General features: G+C 41.8%; 1 protein-coding gene across 9 annotated transcripts in view; it reads right to left on the reverse strand.

Annotated features, from left to right (window-relative positions):
• Positions 1-20,611, reverse strand: part of USP13 (ubiquitin specific peptidase 13) — an 83,814-nt gene extending 63,203 nt beyond the window's left edge. Inside the window, exons 1-3 of one of the 9 annotated variants that reach the window (XM_069975138.1) lie at positions 20,128-20,254; positions 18,376-18,439; positions 5,057-5,182 (exon numbers count right to left, since the gene is read on the reverse strand). In XM_069975138.1, the coding sequence (XP_069831239.1) occupies positions 5,057-5,155 (99 nt within the window). In that variant the 5' untranslated portion in view covers positions 5,156-5,182; positions 18,376-18,439; positions 20,128-20,254. Of the gene's footprint in view, positions 1-5,056; positions 5,183-17,121; positions 17,176-18,375; positions 18,440-18,645; positions 18,681-19,144; positions 19,181-19,265; positions 19,382-20,087; positions 20,257-20,457 lie in introns of those variants that run through there. The other 8 variants (XM_069975132.1, XM_069975140.1, XM_069975131.1 and 5 more) reach the window with 8 other exon arrangements.
• Between the last annotated feature and the right edge of the window lie 50 nt (positions 20,612-20,661).

Raw genomic sequence — 20,661 nt, forward strand, 5'->3', positions numbered from 1 at the left:
AGCAATGGACACAGAAACTGCCGGCCTCCATTCAGGACGTTCCTGCAGTCAATATCTGTGTATCGGCTGCAGGAGCGTTCTCTATTTAGAATTGATGTGCCGGCAACGTCGGGTGTGCCCTCAAATCAATTACTTCAATGTAAAAGTGTGGCCGCCGTCCAACTTTACATTGAGTGAACAGCTATTATTTCTGGACGCTGTTTAATACAGGCACAGGGTCTCCTGTCAGGAGGGTATCTGGATCTAAAGGAGCCTGGGCAGTGAGAGAGTCACCCGGCAGAGGCCCCTGTACACCGGCAACTGCAGGAGAAAGGTTTGGGATTGGCAGCCCTGCAAGCTTGTGCGATCGCATTACAGAGGAGCCTGGACCTCCGAGCTCCTCTCGTCTACGATTGCACAAGCTTGCAGGGCTGACGTTCCCGATCCACCTCCTTCAGTTGCCGGTGTACAGGGGCTCCTGCCAGGTGACTCTCTCACTGCCTGGGCTCCTCTAGATCAGACTAGGAGACACAGAGTCTCCCCAGTTAGGGGAGTTGAATCTAGAGGAGCCCGGGCAGTGAGGAAGTCACCCGGCAGGAGCCCCTGTACACCGGCAACTGAAGATGGTGGATCGGGAATCGCAGCCCTGCAAGTTTGTGCAATCGCAGAAGAGGGGAGCCCAGAGGTCCAGGCTCCTCTGTTATGCGATTGCACAAGCTTGCAGGACTGCCGATCCCAAACCTCCTCCTGCAGTTGCCGGTGTACAGGGGCTTCTGCCGGGTGACTCTCTCACTGCCCAGGCTCCTCTAGATCCAGATCCCCTACTGACAGGAGACTCTGTGCCTGTATTAACCCCCCCGCCCCCCCAGCCCAGCAGCATCACTAAATGTCCCCCATGTCCCTCCAGCTCCTCTGAAGCCATAAGTGCCTTTAATATGCCACCATACCCTGCTCCCTCTTTTCACATGTAATTTCTACACCATACAGCGCCACCTGCTGGACACATTAGGTACATACAGTTTACAGGATTCCTGACATCACATTTTTTTTTAGAAAATGAAGCCTATATGAACTACTAAATTGAGGGAAATAGCACTATATGTGCATTTCCCATAATTAGTGTATATTAGGATTTTGCCTAACTTGACCTATGGAATAACATATCAAAAATTTTATTTTGCCCGGAGTTGTCCTTTAATGCCCGTTCTAAAGAAGAAGGTGTTGTGAGTCATCTATAAACACTAGGTGAGTTTTTTTGTTAAGAAGATTTTATTATGTTGGCAGAAAATGACAACTCAAGGACTTATTACTGGTGACAGTAATTTCAGGATGAAGTGTTCTGTACCCTGTTGTGTGATACACCATTTATTTCAAAGTGAAACATCTACTTATCTTGACAATTAATAATAGTAGTCACTCATTTCTTTTGTTTGTAACTATGTTTGGCCAAACAAACAGGACTACCTTTGTGTCGTGATGTCCTGCGTTACAGCCCACGGAGATAAGGTTAGGCAGGATTAGGAGTTGTTTTCATAATATGAAACTGTGACAGGTGTTTCTGCCACAGGCCAAGAATGTGCCTGCCAGTGGAAAGTTCACAAGATACTGCCATTGGTTTTCAGCAGTTCTTATATTTCCGGTGTTTCGGTAGCACTATGTAAACAGAGGTTAGACTTACTGTAGGTTAACACTTTCAAAGCTATAATATAGTTTACAGCACCACTGATAACACTAAACACTGTTTGTACTGGATAACAAAGCAATAATTACAATGCATTTGTACAAAGTCCTCAATTATGTCTTTGATTACCAACAAGGCAAAAGGTGATCCTTCTCGGAGTTTTCCGAGCACTGCTACATGACTTTTCTGGAGTCAAGGTTAACCACAATTTTCCATACAATCAAGTGATTAGAAATAAAGCGATGACCATTCAAAATGCAAGCAAAATAGTATTTAGTAAATAGTTATTGTACATAAGATTTCGAAATGGATAGAAAGGCGGCGGCGCAGGGAATTGATTCTAATGGAGTGTCATAAAAGGGGAGAAAGGTTTCTCCCACTGGGAATGGGCTGGCCCATCTTCAGTGCTTCACCCCCGGCCAGTGCCCAGGAAAAGAACCGGGCCGTGGTTCAAAGAAAGGGCCGCGGCACCGGCTTCCCCAAGCCAGCGCCATTTTATTCATGTAAAAATCTTAAAGCGAGTGTACCGCTTTAAAGTGTCACTGTGGTTCTAACTTTCAAAATCTAAATCAACAGTAGATGTGATATAAAGCAAGTTTGCAATTTACATACATTATTTTTTTTAGTTAACACAGCACTTCCTATTTTCTGATTTTTTTTTTCCTCAAAAAAGAGAAAACAGTCAGAAAATAGGAAGTCCTGTGTATCCCAGGCCATCTGTGCGCTCATAGAGAGAAGGCAGTCATGTGATTGATGGACACATTGAGCAATGACTCTCTGTACTGGCCGGAATTCCCGTGTTAAAAAAAGCGTTTACACGTACAGGATCTGCAGCAGATTTGAAATTGCTGATTTGCTTTGAATCTAATCCGGGCCATAAAATCTGCTGCAGATCTGCTGCATATCCTGTACATGTGAAAGCATCCTTAGGGTATGTTAACACTTACAATATCCGCAGCTGATTGGATCCGCAGCAGATTTCATTTAAATAACTGAATACAGCATCAAGTCTGCACCATCAGATCTGTTGCGGATCTGCTGCAGATCCAGTAGGTGTGAACGCACCCTTAGGGTAGCTTCCCACACACACACACACTATTTCGCAGCACATTTTCTGCTGCGGATCCACAGCAGATTTGATCTAAATAACTGAACACAGCATCAAATCTGCTGAATATCTCCTGCAGATCTTGTACGTGTGAATGCACTCTGAGGCTGCGCTCACACTACGTATATTTCAGTCTGTATATTTCAGTCAGTATTGCAACCAAAACCAGGAGTGGATTAAAAACACAGAAAGGCTCTGTTCACACAATGTTGAAATTGAGTGGATGGCCGCCATATAACAGTAAATAACGGCCATTATTTCAATATAACAGCCGTTGTTTTAAAATAACAGCAAATATTTGCCATTAAATGGCGGCCATCCACTCAATTTCAACATTGTGTGAACAGATCCTTTCTGTGTTTTTAATCCACTCCTGGTTTTGGTTGCAATACTGACTGAAATATACTGACTGAAATATACGTAGTGTGAACGCAGCCTAATTATATATTTGAGGCTGTATGTTTGAGGCAACCAAAACCAGGAGTGGATTGAAAACACAGAAAGGCTCTGTTCACATAATGTTGCTATCTTAAAACAACGGCTGTTGTATTGAAATAATGGCAGTTATTTACCGTTATATGGCGGTTCTGTGTTTTCAATCCACTCCTGGTTTTGGTTGCTATGAGGACCTGACATGAGGACCAAATACAGCCTCAAATATACATAGTGTGAACCCAGCCGTAGGGTGCATTCACATGTACAGGATCCGCAGCAGACTTAATGGTGCAGATTTGATGCGGTGTTCAGTTATCTAGTTTAAATCTGCTGCGGATCTGCAGCATTAAATCTGCTGCAATGCGGTGTGTGTGAAGCTACCCTTACCGGATTCACAGCGGATTTCACACTGCGAGTTCAGCTTTATTTTACAGCATGATAAAAAATTATGAATGTATATTGCAAACTTGCTTCATTTCACATCTACTGTTGATTTAGTTTTTGAAAGTTATAACGACAGTGACACTTTAAGCGAGAGAGAGAGAGAGAGAGAGAGAGAGAGAGAGAAAGAAAGAGAGAAAGAGAGGTGTGTGCAGTAACCTAGGAAATGAGTTGTCAACAATGGGAGGAAAAGATCAGCATGTATTTGCAAAAATAGTTGAAGGAATGTGTATTCAGAAAATAACTTACTATTTAAATAAGGTTTTTCTGTTAAACATTTTTAAGATTTTTGGTGACTTTTTTTTTTTATTTTTCTATCTATATTATAAAATAATCCTGAAATCTTCCAGTTTTTATTTTCACCACTGGGGCTAAAACTATGCTGAGACTTTCTGTCCTGTCTGTAGTGATAAGAACAGGCTACTGTAAAGTGATCTATACAGCATTGCAGCATCATGTGACACCAGTTTTACATTCATTTCAAGGGGACAGAGTATGTCTATTGTAGTCTATGTCCATGAGTCTCGCTGAAACGCATGTCACTAAACGCTGTTAACAGCAGCCCAGGGAATATGGCAGCCGCCATAACAATGTGCATAAAGTGAAGAAAAAAAATAAAATACAAACTGATTAGAATAAAAACAACTTTTAGTATCTGACTGTCAGTAAAAGAAAATTTAGGTGACACACTCCCTTTAACTTGATGAGCCCTACAAGTGTTACTATATTAGTTGAGATGAGAATCCCCCTTTAAGTCAGTCTATCACATAATATTATCAAAAGACAAGCAGATTGTGGGTAAGTGATTCTAATATTTAGAAACAATTTTCCAGATGGCAGTAGATTTTACTCTTCTCTCCAATTCTGCTATATATCATGTATCAATAATAGTTGGTTTCATTAAAACATGTTTGGCCTGCTAAGGGCATAAGTCTATAAGGTCCTGCTTTTTGCTGATCTCACTTCCTAAGCAATAAAAAGTAATAAAATAAAATTATATGTAGCATAAAATGGTGCCAATGAAAACTAACTTTTCATGCTTTTCTTTGTCATTTGGAAAAAAAAAAAAAAAAACGTAAAAAGTTTTGATCATGCAACATAGATACTTCCACTCCAAAAACACTGGGTATGTCGGGCGCAGGTCCAAGTAGGCAGATAATAAAAATGCTAAAACTATTTATTTAAAATGACAACGCGTTTCGAAGTCAGACTTACTATCAAGTGCCTAATGTTAGACACTTGATAAAAAGGTGAGGTATCAATGTAATCGTGCTGACCCAAAGAACAAAGTTATCATATTATGTATACCACATAGTAAACACTTTAAAAAGAAACATGAAAAAGCCATTACATGGCTATGTCCATGGTGAAATATATAACATATTCCAAAAAAGATTAGTTTGAAAACTTACCGGTTTTACATGGCGTTTTAGATGCATATACACACTTTGTCCTGTCTTCCTGTAATGCCGTTCTACATGTTCCCTTCCGAATCCAAGGAATGTGCTCATACACACATACAAACCTCCTTCAGAAAGCTGCGCAAGAAAAAAGGAAATCATTCTCAAGTTATGCTGTGAAATGTTATTAACACTTCTAAATTGGAGAAATGATTGTGAGACAAAAAGTGCCCAAATTTCATGAAAAACAAAGGATTTGGCAGCTTTTTTTTAAATAAGATTTACACAAGAAACTACATTAACAGCAATGATACCACCCCCCCCCCACCCTAGTCTAGTACAGTATAGTAAAAGCACCATATAAATCTAGTAGGATGATAAACTAAAACCTAATGCATAGGAATTTTGAGGATCTGGGCAATTCTCTCTTATGTGTCAGAAGACTTTTCAAAGTCCTTTTTTGTCATATCTGGGTTGGTCTAAGTGTATTCTATTGTCACCAAATATATTCAGAAACTCCTGTTTATGGCTGTGATTTCATACAGATCTTGTTATATTAATTTGTGTGAGTCACCCGCTGTGCTCATCATCTCAATAATAATCCATTACCCATACAAGCATGCAAAGCAGAGAGACGGGCATGCAGTAACATATAGGCAACAGTTAAAAGGGTAATTAAACCTAAGGTTGGGTCCATACTGTTTTTGTTTCTGTAAAGTGGGGCTCTCTACTTTTTAATTTCACAGGGATCTTTAATAATAATAGTAATATGCCACAAAGCCCATATTATTGCACCAGTTTTGTTTCCCCATAAATAGTAATAAAGAATCCTGGCACTTGCCAAAATTGATTGATGCTTATGTATTCCTTGTGGTAAATCAAAGATAGGTTACAAGGCCTTGTTTTGGCCCACTTGACTTCATCAACTACACTAACTGTACAGGCCAGTGGGCCAAAACAAGTCCTTGTGATTTACTACGCTGAAGAAATAAGCACCAATTGATTTTGGCTAGTGCCGGAATTCTTTACAATTGCCTGGATTTTTTAAGCTGCGAGGACCACTGAACAGCAGAGTGCCGTCTTTCTACTCTAAAGCCCCTATTACACGGCAGGATTCAGAGGAGCAAACGAGTGCCAACCTGTCAGATCAGTGCTTGCTTGCTCCTTGTTCCCCGCTCGCTGCTGGCGTTACTACACACACCGACACTGAGCGCATCGAAGCCGGGGGAATCGTGGGGAGCGGCTGCCCAGGTGATCGCTAGATATCGCTGCTATCATGATCGTTTAGCTTTCAACATGTTAAAAGACAACGATCAGCAGACATCGTGCATGTCGGCTGATCGTTGTTTTCTATTACATGAGACGATTATTGTCCGTAACGGTCAATATCAACTGATCATCGATTCGTGTAATAGGGCCTTTACATAGCATTCCTATAACCTTGATAGCTACTGATCTTCAGTACCTATAGAGAGAAATTAAACTGGAAGTTATTGCGATTGACTGACCAACCAATAAACTAGCTGAAGTGCTGCCCTCTCAACACTGCTGCCCTAGGCACAGGACCACCATCTGAAATACATGTGCAGTAAAAAAATGGGGAATCCACAGCAACATAAAAATTGTAACTTTATTGTAGGTACATTAAAAGCTTCACACAGTTAAAAAAGCGCTTTTTTAACTGTGTGAAGCTTTTATTGTACCTACAATAAAGTTACAATTTTTATGGAGCTGTGGATTCCCCATTTTTTGACTGCACTTGGATACGGAGCACGGCACGCTCTATTGTTCCACGCGCTCCAAACAGGAAAACTACATAAAGAAAAGCATTGCTGAACAAGGGTGAGCTGAAACCTTTTTTATACGTGATCTGAAATACATGTTTGTTCCTGAGAATGGTTGGGGTAAGACACAGCCTATTAAACATAAAAGAGCTAAACAACCAGTCCCCTCTCAATTGAGCCTTATAAAAACTGAAGAAATAGAGATCGGTGCCCCCCCTGTTCTGTTAGCTGAAGGTCCCATTAACTGGAGCTGTATATACTAGGCTTTTTTTGCCATAGTCTGTTGATATAAGACAGGAACACCTATTTGGGAAATCTTTAACATTTCAAGACTTTTACACAATTACATACATGTCGCTATATCATAATTCATATTCTAGAATATCAGCACAGACATTCATGTTATCTCACCTTTGGACAACGCAATGTCGGCCGCACCAACGTGTGCAATTATAGGGACACAATGTTACAGAACATGCAGGATCACAGTGCTCTGTGCATAGAGCAAATACATGTAATAGCATACCTTCTGATAGGTTCACATGAAAAATAAGCAACCATATTTATAAAATTATCGGCAACCATGCTGCCCAGGCGTTCTGCTAATATAACTTGCATTGGCAACTGGAAAGATTTCTAACCTTACCCAACCTCAGATCTACATAAAGGGAGAACCAATAACATGTTAACTATAAATCCAAGGGTAGTAATAGACTAAGTCTAGTTATATTATTTGAACAATATGAATTGGATATATTTCCCATGTGTTAGGCTGTGTTACCCATGTGTTTCCACACTTGTGTTCGGTATATGCTGCCAGGATTTTTCATTCCCCAACCCGCTTCCAAAACATGGAGAGGTCGGTCCAAGTCCTGATCATTGCATGAGGGCAAAACCACATCTGCACATTATGCCCAATAGCCGCACAGTGTCACCGCAACATCAGAGACACTATGTAGTTATTAGATATTGCCTGCAGGGGTGGTTTAGCTGGCACACGATGATCAGCCATAGGCTGTACCCCTATTTTCCCAGACTCCTAGGCAGGGCCGTATTACCAGCTGCTGCTGCCCTAGGCACTAAACCTAAAGGCGCCCCATCTTGGGGAGCGTAGGGGAAAGTGGTTTCATGAATTTCTCTACATGTAGAAACATTGTTTGAATTGCGTTTTTCATGGTTTTTAACTGCTTAAAGCATAAACAAATTTCCACATTGAATCAATGATTAGAGTAGTCTGCATATTGTCTGAAGGAATTCTCACCACAGGATTGGTAGATTGGTAGGTAATAGCTCCAAGCGTCACATTTAACACCGCCACACCAGACCTGAGCAATACCACCATACTGTGACTGGTACAACACCACCATACCAGACCTGACCAATACCGCCATACTGGGACCGGATAACATCGACATACCAGACCTGACCAATACCACCATACTGGGACCGGATAACACCAACATACCAGACCTGACCAATACCGCCATACTGTGACTGGGTAACACCTGCATACCAGACCTGACCAATACCACCATACTGTGACTGGATAACACCGCCATACTAGACCTAACTAATACCACCATACTGTGACTGGGTAACAATGCCACACTAGACCTGACCAATACCACCATAATTGTGACTGGGGTAACAATGCCATACTAGACCTGACCAATACCACCATACTGTGACTGGGTAACACTGCCATACTAGACCTGACCAATACCACCATACTGTGACTGGATAACACCGCCATACCAGACCTGAACAATTCCACCATCCCCCCCCCATCCTTCGAAAAGACACCAGATTTACTGGCAAGTCTGAACAGGAGATGAGAGATTAAAAATAAAAGGCACTGAACCACAGGTGCCTAGTGGTAAATACGGCCCTGCTCCTAGGGCTGCATCCAACTTCTTCAGCCACCGGTATTCAAATGCCGAACGATCGGATTCTCTCCGGTCTCTAATAATTACTCATTTCTAATAATTGCTATCTGTTTGATGTGTCTGATTGATAAATCAGGGCCTCTGTGTATGCTGAGGCTAGACCCAATAGCAAACTTAAAAAAAAAAAATTTTACATGGAAAATTTACCAGTTCCATGAAAAAAAATAAATTAAAAATACTACTAGGCCAACAAATCCTCCCTTAATCAGAACACTTTCACGAGATAATTAAAGGAGAACTCCGGGCCACAGCTAAAAATACGGTGCAGGCAAGGGTAGGGGAAAAGAATTAAAAAATCTGTACTTACCCGTCCCTTTACGCCCGCTCTCGGGACACCCAACAACCTCCTCTAGCTCCCACTCTTGCAAAGTCACAACCTGGTTTAAGATTGCCTGCTCAGCAAGTCAGTCACTGGGACGGGACACTGCTGCAGTCTCTAACTGGCTGATCAAGTACTTTACCCCAGGTAGTGATTTAGTAGAAAGGTAGGAGAAATTTTAGTCAGGAGCTGCTGAGGCGGCACTGTGGCATTTGGTAAGTATAAATTCTTTAAGCAGGGGCGTATCTAGGATTCATGGGGCCCCATAGCAAAAAACTGTATGGGGCCCCCCTACACACTATAATATATATATATGTATATACACTACCGTTCAAAAGTTTGGGGTCACATTGAAATGTCCTTATTTTTTAAGGAAAAGCACTGTACTTTTCAATGAAGATAACTTTAAACTAGTCCTAACTTTAAAGAAATACACTCTATACATTGCTAATGTGGTAAATGACTATTCTAGCTGCAAATGTCTGGTTTTTGGTGCAATATCTACATAGGTGTATAGAGGCCCATTTCCAGCAACTATCACCCCAGTGTTCTAATGGTACAATGTGTTTGCTAATTGGCTCAGAAGGCTAATTGATGATTAGAAAACCCTTGTGCAATCATGTTCACACATATGAAAACAGTCTAGCTTGTTACAAAAGCTACATAACTGACCTTACTTTGAGTAGATTGAGTTTCTGGAGCATCACATTTGTGGGGTCAATTAAATGCTCAAAATGGCCAGAAAAAGAGAACTTTCATCTGAAACTCGACAGTCTATTCTTGTTCTTATAAATGAAGGCTATTCCATGCGAGAAATTGCTAAGAAATTGAAGATTTTCTACAACGGTGTGCACTACTCCCTTCAGAGGACAGCACAAACAGACTCTAACCAGAGTAGAAAAAGAAGTGGGAGGCCGCGTTGCACAACTAAGCAAGAAGATAAGCACATTAGAGTCTCTAGTTTGAGAAACAGATGCCTCACAGGTCCCCAACTGGCATCTTCATTAAATAGTACCCGCAAAACACCAGTGTCAACGTCTACAGTGAAGGGGCGGATTTTGGGCTTCAGGGCAGAGTGGCAAAGAAAAAGCCATATCTGAGACTGGCCAATAAAAGAAAAAGATTAAGATGGGCAAAAGAACACAGACATTGGACAGAGGAAGACTGTAAAAAAGTGTTGTGGACGGATGAATCCAAGTTTGAGGTGTTTGGATCACAAAGAAGAATGTTTGAGACGCAGAACAAATGAAAAGATGCTGGAAGAATGCCTGACGCCATCTGTTAAGCATGGTGGAGGTAATGTGATGGTCTGGGGTTGCTTTGGTGCTGGTAAGGTGGGAGATTTGTACAGGGTAAAAGGGATTCTGAATAAGGAAGGCTATCACTCAATTTTGCAACGCCATGCCATACCCAGTGGACAGTGCTTGATTGGAGACAATTTCATCCTACAACAGGACAATGACCCTAAACACACCTCCAAATTGTGCAAGAACTATTTACAGCAGAAGCAGGCAGCTGGTATTCTATCGGTAATGGAGTGGCCAGCGCAGTCACCAGATCTGAACCCCATTGAGCTGTCGTGGGAGCAGCTTGACCGTATGGTACGCCAGAAGTGCCCATCCAACCAATCCAACTTGTGGGAGCTGCTTCTAGAAGCGTGGGGTGCAATTTCTCCAGCTTACCTCAACAGATTAATGGCTAGAATGCCAAAGGTGTGCAATGCTGTAATTGCTGCAAAAGGAGGATTCTTTGACGAAAGCAAAGTTTGATGTAAAAACAATGTTATTTCAAATACAAATTATTATTTCTAACCTTGTCAATGTCTTGACTCTATTTTCTATTCATTTCACAACGTGTGGTGAAGAAGTATGACTTTTCATGGAAAACACAAAATTGTTTGGGTGACCCCAAACTTTTGAACGGTAATTATATATATATTCGATGATGTGGCAAAAAAAAAATCTCTCGTGGCCAGAGGCAGAATCCTGCGTGCAGCCACAACAGTGACTGGCAGAGGAGAAAGCCAATGTCTGCTTGTTCTGTCCATCCACTGTATTTACCTATAACAGCCGATTAGGAGCCTTGTGGTTATATACATAGGTGCAGGTGCAGACTACCTTTTGCTTAACCCCTTATTTACTGCAGCGTGTAAGTGACCCAGTGTTTTCTTACATGCTGCAACACAAACAAAGGGTTAATACAGAAGACAATTCGCTCTCTTCTTCACTACTCCTACACTGATAACCCTGACCTCTGCAGGAGCCCAGAAAACAGAGGTCAGAGGTTATCAGAGTAGTGAGGCAGAGAGCTAATTGTTAACCCTTTTTTGTGTTGCAGCATGTAAGAGAACACTGGGTCACTTACACACTGCAGTATATAAAGGGTTAAGCAAAAGGACACAGGAGGCTCTTATCTTCCCTGGGCCCCCTCCCTCCACGAGCCCCATAGCAATCACCTTCCCTGCCTCTGTTGTAGCACTGATTACATTTCTCCCACCCCCTGCCAGCACAGTTTTCTTAGGTGTGTTTACACAGAGAGATTTATCTGACAGATTTTTTAAGCCAAAACCAGGTATGGATTTGAAAATAGGATAGATCCCAGTCTTTCCTTTATGTTTTCTGTTTATAGTCTGTTCCTGGCTTTGGCTTCAAAGATGTCAGATAAATCTCTCTGTATAAACACACCATTAGTTGTCGCCCAGAGTTCCCCTTTAAAATCAGTGCTGTAAGACCTACAAATAATTTGTCACAAAAAAATACAGTAATTTAGATACTAATACCACTAAACAAGCAGTAAATATTAATATATATATATATATATATATATATATATAAATAATCTCATGCTGTTACTGAACAAATCCTAATACTCTAAATCCTATATAACAAGACTACAAAAGAGCCAAATAATACTGCCAGACCATACCCACGTGTTACCTCCACACAGTGACTGAATAACGCTATCATACTATTACTAAGTTGGAAAAACACCATGTAAAGACACCAATGTTATGGGCGTTGGGTCCTGCACAGGTGCTCTACATACCCCATAAGTGACTACCATAACAGTTACATCCAATGACTCACAGCTGACATCTTCTCTGATAGTAGTCATTCACTTTTCTCATCTTTTCCATCTGGCTTCCACTTCCAGCTATGACAAGTCCCTGGAGAATTTGCTGCCCAGACATCTTTGGCTCCTCTACTTTTACTACATCCATAATACCCCAGATTTCATAATCTTGGCTTTAAAATAAGACTGTAGCCACGAGCATTAGATCGAGCAGTTTAAAGTGAGAGCTGTATATACCTCCAGCACTCATCATGTGTTACTAACCCCCTAACTCTGCCGTGGTAAAGCAACCCTTTACCCATAATCTGACCCTCCCAAACCACTTGTCGGATAGCTGCTTTTAATCTAAGATCTGTCCTGGGGTCCGTTCGGCAGGTGATACAGTTATTGTCCTAAACAACAACTTTTAAACTTGCAGCCCAGTGTCAAATTGGTGTCGCCTAGAGTGTGTATGCCCTAGGATTGTGACGCCCCTCTGTGCCTCCTTCCAGCCCTCTTCATGATTAGGATTGCCCCAGGCAAGATTCTTCCTATTCACCTGTCACCTGTCTGAATACTGCACAAGTACCTTAACGATCCAGCACATGTGCAGTGTTTTTGCTGGGTTTACACATAGCGATAATTCGCCCGATTGTACGATGAACGATTTCGAAGTAACAATTTTTTTTTTATAATGATCAGCGTTTAGACGGAGCGATATATCGGACGGAAAAAAACGTTTTGCGACCGCTTAAGCCTATGTCGCACATAGGTTAAATCGGTGAACGAGTGTTTACACGGAGCGATCTGCAAATTTTTTGTGAATGACCAACGATAGTTTGAGAACATGGTCAAAGACTAAAATGAACGATTTCTCGCTCATCGCTTGATCGTTCGCTGCGTTTACACGTACGATTATCGTTCTAATTCGATTGTTATCGTGCAAATTCGCATGATAATCGTTCCGTGTAAACGCAGCTTAGACAAATGGATACAGAGTCACTTTAATGCATTTGACGTTACGGACCAAGCCCTATTTTTCAAATCTGACTGGTCTTGTTTTATGTGCTAATAACTTTGTGAAAATTAAAAGGGGTACTCAGTTGGTAAAAAAAACTTTTTATATGTTGCTGCCCTATTAGAAAACAAAACAAACATATGCTCCCCTGGTGTCCTGCTATGGCCCCTCCAGGGTTCCCTGCTGACTCGGCATAGACAGCCTGCTCAGCCAATCACTGACCGCTGCACTGTCCTATATCAGTCACCGATTGTCTGAGCGTGCTGTCAATGTACAATACAGTCCATACAGACTTGTGAACAACTCTAAAATGTCTATGTAACAAAGATAGTCACAAAAAACAAATGAGGTGATAAGCACTGCGGAATCTGTTGGCGCTATACAAATAAATATTATTATTATTAATATTATTATTAATTCATGTTTACAATATGTCTACTTTATGTCAGCATTATTTGATTCGGTCCTTTTACATCTTAGGATGGTTTAAAGCTTAGAAGTAGAGATGAGTAAACTTACAATTAATTCAGGTTCATTCAAACCGGAACTCCCGATGGTTGGGGAAGTTGGATGCAGTCCTAGGACTGCTTGGAAAACATGGATATTAGGGTTCTAGGCATGATTTTGTCTCCATGTTCCACTCAATTAGTGAGAGACTTTCTGTTAATATGTAGGTTAGGCGTAAGTGCCCAGAGGGCTTTCCCAACATTGCAAGAGCCCAGGGTAGGCAGCCCATCTCCTTTTATTCACCTCCTCTGTGCAGTGAGCAAGCCTAGTGACTGTGAAAGGGGGTAGATGCAAGCAGGCACAGATGTGGTGAATAAAAGGAAATGGGTTGGCACACCCTGGGCTCTTGATGGGGAAAGCCTCCTGGGTACCTGAGCCTCATTTGCTTAATAACAAAGACATATCAGCACTGGAAAGGACTATGAAGATGCCTGGAATGCTCATGAGATTTTACTCATGTTTAGCTGCTGACAGGTACACTTTAAATAAAAGACACGTGCCTTTGGTTCTGGAGGTTTTATAAAAATGTGCATATGTAGATATTAGACTTTTATTTTCAGGAGGTGTTGTATGTATTATGTTCTGCTTGGGTCAGACTTTTTGTCATGAAAACACAAAAATCTAATGCATTTTTATGATAACGACATTGACACAATGTTGCATGAAGGTGCCCATATGCTCATAGGCATTTAAACAATGTGCCAGGTGTCCACTTGTCAGGATATGCATGTGGGGTATTGGTAGGCTTTTTTCTATTTTGTAATTTTGGTTTTATATCTACATGTTGAGAGTACATGCTCCAGGGTGCAAAATAGGTGCAAATTGTCCACAACTCTTCGCAGAAAAATCCTGATACATAGCCTACTAGTGACTGTATTCAGGCCCTTTCCAAATGTATGGGTTTATTTTGTTTTTGGGGCCCTTTTAATATAGAGGTGTTCGAGTGCTGCGAAAATAAAAAATAAAAATAAAAGTTTAGGACTTTAGAAGTGTAAAAAAGCAAAGGAAAAAAAGTATATTTTATATATATATATATATATATTGGGGCTTTGTTCTAGCATTTTATTCCTAGTTCTTCAATTGAAATGCTGGAATCACATGGTAAAGAATCACATCTATATAATATAAATGAATGTCTGTCTGTCCTCTATATACTCCCAAACGCCTGGACCGCCTGACCCCAAATTTGGCATGCAGATACATTGGGTGTCTGGGAACACCCACAGAAATAAATGCTAGAATGTTCTGGAGATCCAATTTTACCCCACAAACATGATGTCAGTGTCTGACCACACCCTCCTCCACACACATAAAATAATGGTAGTCGGAAAGTTATAATTAACACACTGACGCTTTATACCTGGGCAGCGCTGGGTACTAGTACTTTATAAAATTTACACGCTTTTTAACCCCTTCATTATCAAGGTCATTGTTCCCAGGATGTCTGGGTCAAATTAATGCAATGTTCCTCCTCGCCTTCTAAGAGCCATAGCGCTTTTATTTTTCCACGTTCAAGGCTGGTTTGGATGTAATTTTTTGTGCCATGAGCTCTACTTTTTATTGGTATCATATTGGTGTATAAGAATTTTTTTTATTATTTATTCTAAATATAATTTTTAAAAATCAGCAATCCTATTTTTTTCACTTTTCATTTACGCTGTTCACTGTGTGGGAAACATACTGTTAGGGCCTGTTCACGCTGAGCAAACATGGCGCAACTCCCGCCGTGCTCAGTGTGCTGCTTTGAGCGAATGGGAGAGTGCGCACCTGTCCACTGCCGCTGCTCTCCGCTCAAAGAATGAACATGTTCATTCTTTGAGCGGAGAGGAGAGGGAGCAGACAGGCGCGCACTCTCCCATTCGCTCAAAGCAGCACACTGAGCATGGTGGGATTGCACCGTGTTTGCTCAGTGTGAATCGGCCCTTACATTTTAATAGATCAGACGTTTCCGCATGCTATGTGATATATGTAATATATATAAATGCTATGAAATATATATAAATATATTATATTTGTTTATTATTTTTATTTATATAATGGGAAAGGGGAAAATTTAAATCTTTATTGGGGCATTAGTGCTTCTTTTTTTTAACACATTTTGTATTGCATATAGTTCCTTAGGGACTAATTGCATATACTCATGAATGCTATGCCATAGCATAGAATTAATCAGTATTTACAGAGATCTCTACACAGAGTCTGCCTGAGAGCAGACTCTATCTACAGATCACCGATCCCACAGGACGGAGGTAAGTGGCTTACCCCAGCCTGTCAGTACAAGTGATCAGGACCCCTGCAGCCATGCTGCGGGGGTCCCAATCAGTCAAAGACAGGTCCTTGTCCTGTCACTGACTACCTTAAACGCTGGATCGCTGTGCATCACTGCGCTTAAGGGGGTTAATGACAGGCAGCTGTGGGACCTCGGCTGCCTGTCATTCATGGGTCTGAGGGCTGTAATGTGTGCAGGGCCGATCGCATTGCACGGGGTATGTGCAGCAGGAATGTATATAGCCGTACAGCTGGAGTGAAGGGGTTAACAATGCAAGTTCTCAAAAGGGTTTTGGAGTGAAAGGGGTAAAACATAATGATCAATAGTAAACATCACTTTTGAGAAAATTATGAAAGTCTTTAGGATTTGTCCGTTGTTTAAATACATGCGGTAAGGTGAGGTGCAAGCACAAGAATCAGAGTTGGTCGCTTTTTGTTTAAGGGTACAAACACACACGACTGATCCGCTGCGGATCCCTGCCCTGTAATCTCTATGGGCAGACATACTCGCAGCAGGATTGACATCCTGCTGCGAGAATGTCGGGAGACTGCCCTGTTAACAGGGCACATCTTTGGCCATGTTAACTTTATATACCAGGGCTAGCTTACCTTGCTCCAATATTCTTTGTCTGTGAGAAACTGAAACGTTGCCATATTTTAAGCAAAGTTATATGTGCAAACAGAATCTGCCCAAGAATGGTTCCTATGGGACCTGAAAGGTTGACTGGGGCATTACAATAACATGCCAACCATTTCTTTTGCTTCCATTGAAATACCAAGTGGCATTATCACAATATACTGTATTGCCACCATATAAAGAATTAGAACTGTAAAATGAATAAGGAATTGTGACAAGAGTGCTTTACAATGTGTAAAGGAGATATTGTCCCCGCGCAGACCATATATAGTATAACTAGTTTATTGATATAGATAAATCCATAGGTAACGCGTTTCGAGAGTGCATAGCTCCCTTTATCAAACCACCAGGATAATGAAGACAATACACAAAAATGAGGTCCATATATACCCCAACACATATATAACACCTGCCCACAATTATGTCAAAACAGAAGTCCAAATCAAAGTCAGAATTGTGCTAGCTAATCAAATCACATCCTAACATTACATATAATACAGCTATAGCATCTAGCATATAGCATAACTCAGAATCCATATGATCTTACCATGCGCTCTCTCATGGCATCTCCCCGGAGCTCTGCGTCGGTCAAGGACCTTTGCGCATGCGTACTTCGATTCTAGGTTCCTAAGCAACCGGAGACGCTCCAGGTCCTGTATGTAATAGTGGTAAGAAGCGCTACAGGTCCTGTATGTGACTGAGGGGTGGGGGGGAGGCATTGATAACCCCTATCCTTCTCCTCCTATATTCTCACCACATTGGGTTTATATTAACATAAATATATATAAATATATATTAACATATATTAATATAAACCCAATGTGGTGAGAATATAGGAGGAGAAGGATAGGGGTTATCAATGCCTCCCCCCCACCCCACCCCTCAGTCACATACAGGACCTGTAGCGCTTCTTACCACTATTACATACAGGACCTGGAGCGTCTCCGGTTGCTTAGGAACCTAGAATCGAAGTACGCATGCGCAAAGGTCCTTGACCGACGCAGAGCTCCGGGGAGACGCCATGAGAGAGCGCATGGTAAGATCATATGGATTCTGAGTTATGCTATATGCTAGATGCTATAGCTGTATTATATGTAATGTTAGGATGTGATTTGATTAGCTAGCACAATTCTGACTTTGATTTGGACTTCTGTTTTGACATAATTGTGGGCAGGTGTTATATATGTGTTGGGGTATATATGGACCTCATTTTTGTGTATTGTCTTCATTATCCTGGTGGTTTGATAAAGGGAGCTATGCACTCTCGAAACGCGTTACCTATGGATTTATCTATATCAATAAACTAGTTATACTATATATGGTCTGCGCGGGGACAATATCTCCTTTTTTTTTTTCTTGGATTTCGGCATTTATTACGCACACCTTGTGTCTGCGGTTGAGAGTCCCCTGCAGCGACCTTCTGTCTTTTTCCATTGATGTACTTCATAGTGGTTGTGGCTCATCACAACCACACCAGGTGAGCGTAAACCTATACGTTCCTATTTGTATCCGTTTGCCCTTTGAACGCACAGTGTTATGCTATGAGGCGCTCTGCCCTGTGTTTTTTGTTTCCTATTTGTTACAATGTGTAAGGAAACCTGCACAGTGTTACCGCATCTTCCTGACATTATTTTATTACCCTGCACCAGCTAGAGGTGTATACCTGGGGTCATGGGGAGGAGATACACTGTGTCACAAACACTACCAGGTTATTGGTTGCTGGAGATGTAGAAATGTGAGGCATGATAAGTCTCTTAATAAGTAAAAGTGACAATAAACAGGAATTCAGTTTTCGTCTCACCCTCCGGCCTCCTCAAATTGTTGGATTCCACTGGGTTGGTAAACTGCAGCCTGACACTTGAGACCTGAAGAGTACGGATAAAAATAGCCGATGCAGCAGCGTGATGAAGGCCAGACAGCTGAGTCACTTTTAAAATGGACTAAGGAAGTTTTAAAGGCAGCAGTGATATGTAAAATACAATCTGTTCCTGCAATTATTAGCACAGGCCCAAGTCAGCAACGGCCACTAGTTTAGGATTTTATATTGGACAAGGGGAAAAGTTTAACAAACCTATAAATCAGCATTGATGTTTTGTTTTCATTGTCTCTTAAATGCAAACACTGAGTTCTGATTTAGTTTGGCGTATATACTATGGGGGGAGATTTATCAAGCATGGTGTAAAGTAGAATTGTTTTAGTTGCCCCTAGCAACCAATCAGATCCCACCTTTCATTTTCCAAAGCATCTGTGAGGAACGAAAGGAGTCTGATTGGTTGCTAGGGGCAACTAAGACAATTCTACTTTACACCATTCTTGATAAATCTCCCCCTATACATCCATATTTCAACTAAAAACATGCCAAGTCCATACACGTTGGCACTGCAGAGGGCTAAGCCGTCCATGTGCCACCCAATGGTGCCTCTATACAGAGATTTTTTTCTGTTTGAATCTGACAGAAAAAACCATCTGTATACCTACATATGAAATGGATATCTACATCTACAACATGGTTCTATAAACTTCTATGGTTGCCATATAGAGACATAGGAGAAACAAGAGACAAAGACCACCTGGTCCATCTAGTCCTGCTTTGTAGCGTTTCCTCCTTTATCTTAGAATAGGTATACGTGAAAGCATTATTATTATTAGTAGTAGTATCCCAGGCGTGTATAATGGCTCTGTACTACATACAGTTTTTAAAGAGCAGAGATACGTCCATGGTTTGTGTATTCGTGGATATTCATGTCAGTTTTGAGGTATACAACACATGTTCAACCTCTGGCCATATACCAAGTATAAGCCATCAATTAAAGACTATGGGGGAGATTTATTTAACATGGTGTAAAGTGAAACTGGCTCAGTTGCCCCTAGCAACCAATCAGACTCCACCTTTCATTCCTCACAGACTCTTTGAAAAATGAAAGGTGGAATCTGATTGGTTGCTAGGGGCAACTGAGCCAGTTTCACTTTACACCATGTCTGATAAATCTACCCCATTAACCTTTAACCTATTATTATTAATATTGTAGTGCCCATGGTTCCAGAGCACTGTATGTATAAGAAGGGGTTAAAAACACTTTATATCTCACAACAGCTTCAATAGCAAATGTTGCAGATGTATGCAAACTGTGACCCCCAATATTCACAATGCTGCCATGTGAAGGTTCTTGTTTTCTATAGTGCTTTGTTTTTTTGTTTTTTGTTTTTTTTTACCCAAAGCAGGTCTCAAAAGTCAGTATAAAAAGCTGCCAAAAGACACTTGCAAAGGGTAATGTCATTTTCCCCAAGCCAGAAACATACTACCAAAAAAGTAATTACTACGCTCAATTACACAGTCATTTTGGCTGCCAGAGTGGTCGCAGGTAAGTGTCTGCGGTAAGGTAAGCAAATGGGGTCACTGTGCCCCAAAAGTGGCAGCAGTCACATAGAAGGAAAATCCCCATCAAGGACTGTCCATAGTGTCCATAGTGTCCCCATAACAACCTGCCAGCTGCCACAACTCTATAGAATTACCTGACAGATCACTAATCATAGGAAGAAACAGGCCAGTTACCCCAGGGTCACTCTCCCCACATCTCCCAGTATAAGGCTGAGCTTGTACTGGAGGGATCAGCTGGTGCTGGAGGGATCGGAGAGATCCCATCACAACAACACGTGTACACAGGGATGGCAGCAGCAATCTCCGGGACATCTCAGGTCAGCAGGTGCTGCCAGGAACCTGCCCACCACAACAGCCTGAGCCACACCGGAGAGACCCCGGGATCAGGCAGCAGCTACCGGCAGGATCCCGTCAGCTCTGGCGGCTTCACGTGGAGCGATCACCGGGATCTCCCGGAGCAAAACAGCAAACATGCGGGGAGGGGAGGGGGCACAGCTCACTCACTCACAGGGGAGTCATAGGAGAAGGCGCACTCCGTCTTGTAGACGCGGTCCCCTGACTTGGGCACCCTGATGGTGGGCATGTAGGGCACAAGCAGCTCTCCCAGGTCTGCAGCCATCTTCACATTCCTGCTGCTCCCAGACAATGCTGCGGCTCTGCGGCCGGGGCCAGGCATGGGAGGGCAGGGCACACCGGGCTATTTTAATC

Source organism: Dendropsophus ebraccatus, chromosome 6, assembly GCF_027789765.1.
Source record: "Dendropsophus ebraccatus isolate aDenEbr1 chromosome 6, aDenEbr1.pat, whole genome shotgun sequence".
In the NCBI taxonomy this organism is placed as follows: Eukaryota; Metazoa; Chordata; class Amphibia; order Anura; family Hylidae; genus Dendropsophus; species Dendropsophus ebraccatus.